The 3,524-nt window shown below is 35.7% G+C and overlaps 1 protein-coding gene across 1 annotated transcript; it reads left to right on the top strand.

Annotated features, from left to right (window-relative positions):
- The first annotated feature begins 618 nt into the window (after positions 1-618).
- Smp_173150 (cd63 antigen-like) lies at positions 619-3,173 on the top strand. The gene is made up of 5 exons (XM_018796202.1): positions 619-742; positions 790-978; positions 1,014-1,184; positions 1,218-1,319; positions 2,805-3,173. The coding sequence occupies exons 1-5, from the start codon at positions 674-676 to the stop codon at positions 2,949-2,951; spliced, it is 678 nt and encodes a 225-aa protein (XP_018650438.1). The 5' UTR covers positions 619-673; the 3' UTR covers positions 2,952-3,173.
- Positions 3,174-3,524: the final 351 nt, after the last annotated feature.

Here is a 3,524-nt window from a genome sequence, read left to right as displayed (position 1 = left end):
CAGGCTGCAAGCCTCTACTAAAGGGTGGCTCGAGTTTCCTGGAAAAAGCACAGAGGGCTGCTACCCGTGCAATTCCAAAACTCCGGGGTCTACCATACAAAGAGCGGCTTGAAAAGCTGAACCCCTTTGTGCTATCACAGACTAAGAAGTGGACTGATTTTGATGAATTGAATATTATGAATTTATTTTGAACCTAATATATACTCTCCTTTTCCTCTCACTAGGTAGAGATATCTCAGGAAATAGCGAGCGAGTAGAAAAGCTAAGAACGAACAAAATACCCGTGGCTTACAGGTTTTCACATTGATTCATCAATTCCTGGATCCTTTCACCAGATGCATTGGTTTTCACATTGTCGACTGAGTCATCTAAGAGAAGACCAGACACTGACAGAAGCATACTAGAAAAGGAATAACATAGACCGCAGGCCTTCTGTACTTACTACACAAATCTGAATCTGACAAACATCAGACAGCAGCCACACCAAGTTTTCTTCTCAGAAATAATTTATTACGGTAAGAGCGTTCAAGTATTGCATATGTAAATTTATTTCTCTACCGAATTACTTAATGACTCACAGTTTTGTTAATCTACGCCATTATTATTTCGAAGATCAAAGACGACCCTGAAGCTATATAAACTTCATAAGCTGTTTCTGTGTAAACTTTCGAATATGGCCTCTTTAAGCTGTGGTTATAAGTGTCTGCAGATTCTTTTAGTGATATTCAATATTCTTGTTTTTGTAAGTTAGATGACATATGGTGAAAAGTGTTTTTTTTCTCATGAAAGGCATGTGGAATTGCTTTAATAGTGATTGGAAGTCTCTCTCAAGTTGCTATTAATAATTATTCTTCTGGAATCGACTCAAATATCAAAGGTCTTGTAATCTTCATCATAGTACTCGGATGTTTCCTATTTCTGCTCGGATTTCTTGGATTTTGTGGGGCATGTACTAAAAATACTTGTTGTCTAATCTTGGTAAATTGCTATACTCACTAACTTTAAAAATCAAGTACGCAATTTTGCTGTCAGTCATGGTTGCAGCTGAAATAGGAGCAGGAATAGCGGCGGCTGTGCTAAGAGAAGACGTGAAAACTCAATTCCTATCTTTGGTTAGAAGCTCAGTTTCTGAATATAGCAAGAATCCGGACATTAAGAAATTCTTAGACAAGTTACAACAAGAGGTATGCCACAATTAACTGTTGTTTATTTTTTAGTTTCAATGTTGCGGCTCTGAATCGTCAAACGACTACACATCGAGTGGACAAACAATCCCTGATTCATGTAAAAATCCAAACACTAAAGTTACTTATTCAGATGTAAGTTGAAAAGAATTTTGTTCAGTCTTCAAAGTATCCTCTTAAGTTTTATCTTTTTACAAATGTCTGTGGGATCTGATATTGGATGAAGATCAAATGTCTTATCATTTTAATAAGTCCCTCGTATTAGCTATTTCAAAGATGTTTAAACCGACAGAATGTGTTGAAATAATAACGAACACCGGAAGAGAGAAAATTACAATCACTGTCTTCAGTCTTCAGTAATAAGGATAGTAGGTTGATGAACCTGTGTTAATCCTGACAGATTTCCTTCCAGTGAAGGTCCAGCTTCTTCTTGAAAATGTTCACTGATGGTGCTGATACCACTTGTTCTGGTAAAGCGTTCCAGTCATTGACCACTCGGTGAGAAAAACGGGACCCCACCTTTAGTTTATTAAGTCGCGGTTTCTGAACCTTCTTGCTATGACCTCGGAGGTTATTAGTGCTGGAGGGAGCAAAAAGATAAGACATATTAACACCCAGATCATAATTAAAGATACAAAATGCCAGTATAAGGTCACCTCGTGTCCTACGATAAGATAACGGGAAAAGGTTTAGACGTTTTAAACGCTCATCGTAAAGGAGTTTAGAAAGACCCTTCACTGGTCCATGAGTGGAAGCTAGTGCATCAAACTTCAAAGTCAGACTGTTTTTGCATGTTTGTATAAGCTTTAAATCTAGATAAAATGTTTTTCGAATTGCCTATCAACAGTAAATTTCAAAGTACCACAGTCTTCAGCCAACGCGACTACTAAGGACTTACTGTTTCCTGAATTTATGAACCTGATCTTCTGTTTTTATTGAAATAGTAGGTCTATTGACCTATAATGTTGACTTATACACTTGAAGATTCAAGTAATTTAAGCCACAACTAAATCTGATAGTTCATATCCATACTTTCAGACGTTGGGCCCAATATCGTCCATTAACTTGATGAGTATCGCACACTGACTTTTTGTGGTGATCACGGTTGTAGAGATCTGATTTTTAAGTGAATCATGTCTGATCACATGCTTACTACCAGGCCTTTTTTTGAATGAGTCCTCAATAAAGAATAATGATTGCGTAGTAGACACAGTTTTCAGTACGACGACAGATATGTTTAGTCGTTATGAATGTGGCTTGACTCATACTTTCACTTTTTACAGTCATGCATAGATGATCTAAACCAGTAATTTTTGTATTTGACTGAGAAGCACGTCAAATCACAAGTGTTTTCTTCACTTGCTCGCCACCAAAGTGTGTTGTTTCTGAGTGAGACTTGGTACAAACATAGCTGATCATTCAAACTGATGACCAACACTTCGAATCTATACTTCATATCACACATTATCTCCGGTGTTTTTAAAACAAAGACCGTGTGCCTAAGATACCATATATCCGATGTTGAAAAGTTTGGACTTGTAACAGCATAAATAGGGTATTTATTTCTTGCAAGTTATCCTCTATTTATGTTAAATGTGATAACGTTATTTTGAATTTCAGGGTTGTTCAAACAAAGTTATCTCCTTCTTTGAAAAGTATATTGTTGCCGTTTTAGTAGCGGCATTTGTATTCGCTATCCTCCAATTACTGAGTATTGTTTTCGCTGTCTGTGTTATCCGAGCTATCAAATCTGGCGATTCTGACTAAGATTAAAATGATCAAATGTGTAAACACTATATCTGATTTTTCAAATGCTTTTAACTTGATAAAACTACATTTCTTCTTCCCCATATTTTTAATTTATTGTCATTTATTTAACAAAGAATGGAGTCCTGTATTTTGTTCAAAAAAACGCATGAATAACTAAGGGTTACTGGATTTAAGATTATGATATTGACCGAAAATATAAAATATAAATCCTTTTCGAGACTTCTCTTTTCATTCATCTTTCTTAGTCGTCAAAAATGAAATATACTGAAACGCTGCTTCTTACCAAATGTGTTGATGTGTCGGTGAAGTGTATAAACACTTCACATTCTACTACTTTTGTAACTTCACATTTGACAAACTACAAATATAGATGCGATAGGTTTGAACTAGTTGTAAATAAAACAACCTATTGACAAGTAGTTTTAAGATAATGTCAATGATTTTGATAATTTTACTGGTTAAAACTATGATCATCCTCAAGGCGTAGGACTCACTCAAACACATAAGTATTAGGACTGAAACACTAGGACATATTAAATAAACAGGTTTAGATAGAGTGAAAGCAAATCA

This window comes from Schistosoma mansoni, chromosome 2, assembly GCF_000237925.1.
Source record: "Schistosoma mansoni strain Puerto Rico chromosome 2, complete genome".
Lineage (NCBI taxonomy): Eukaryota > Metazoa > Platyhelminthes > Trematoda > Strigeidida > Schistosomatidae > Schistosoma > Schistosoma mansoni.
Note: the sequence above shows the minus strand (reverse complement) of the source record. Positions and strands in the feature narration are given on the sequence as shown.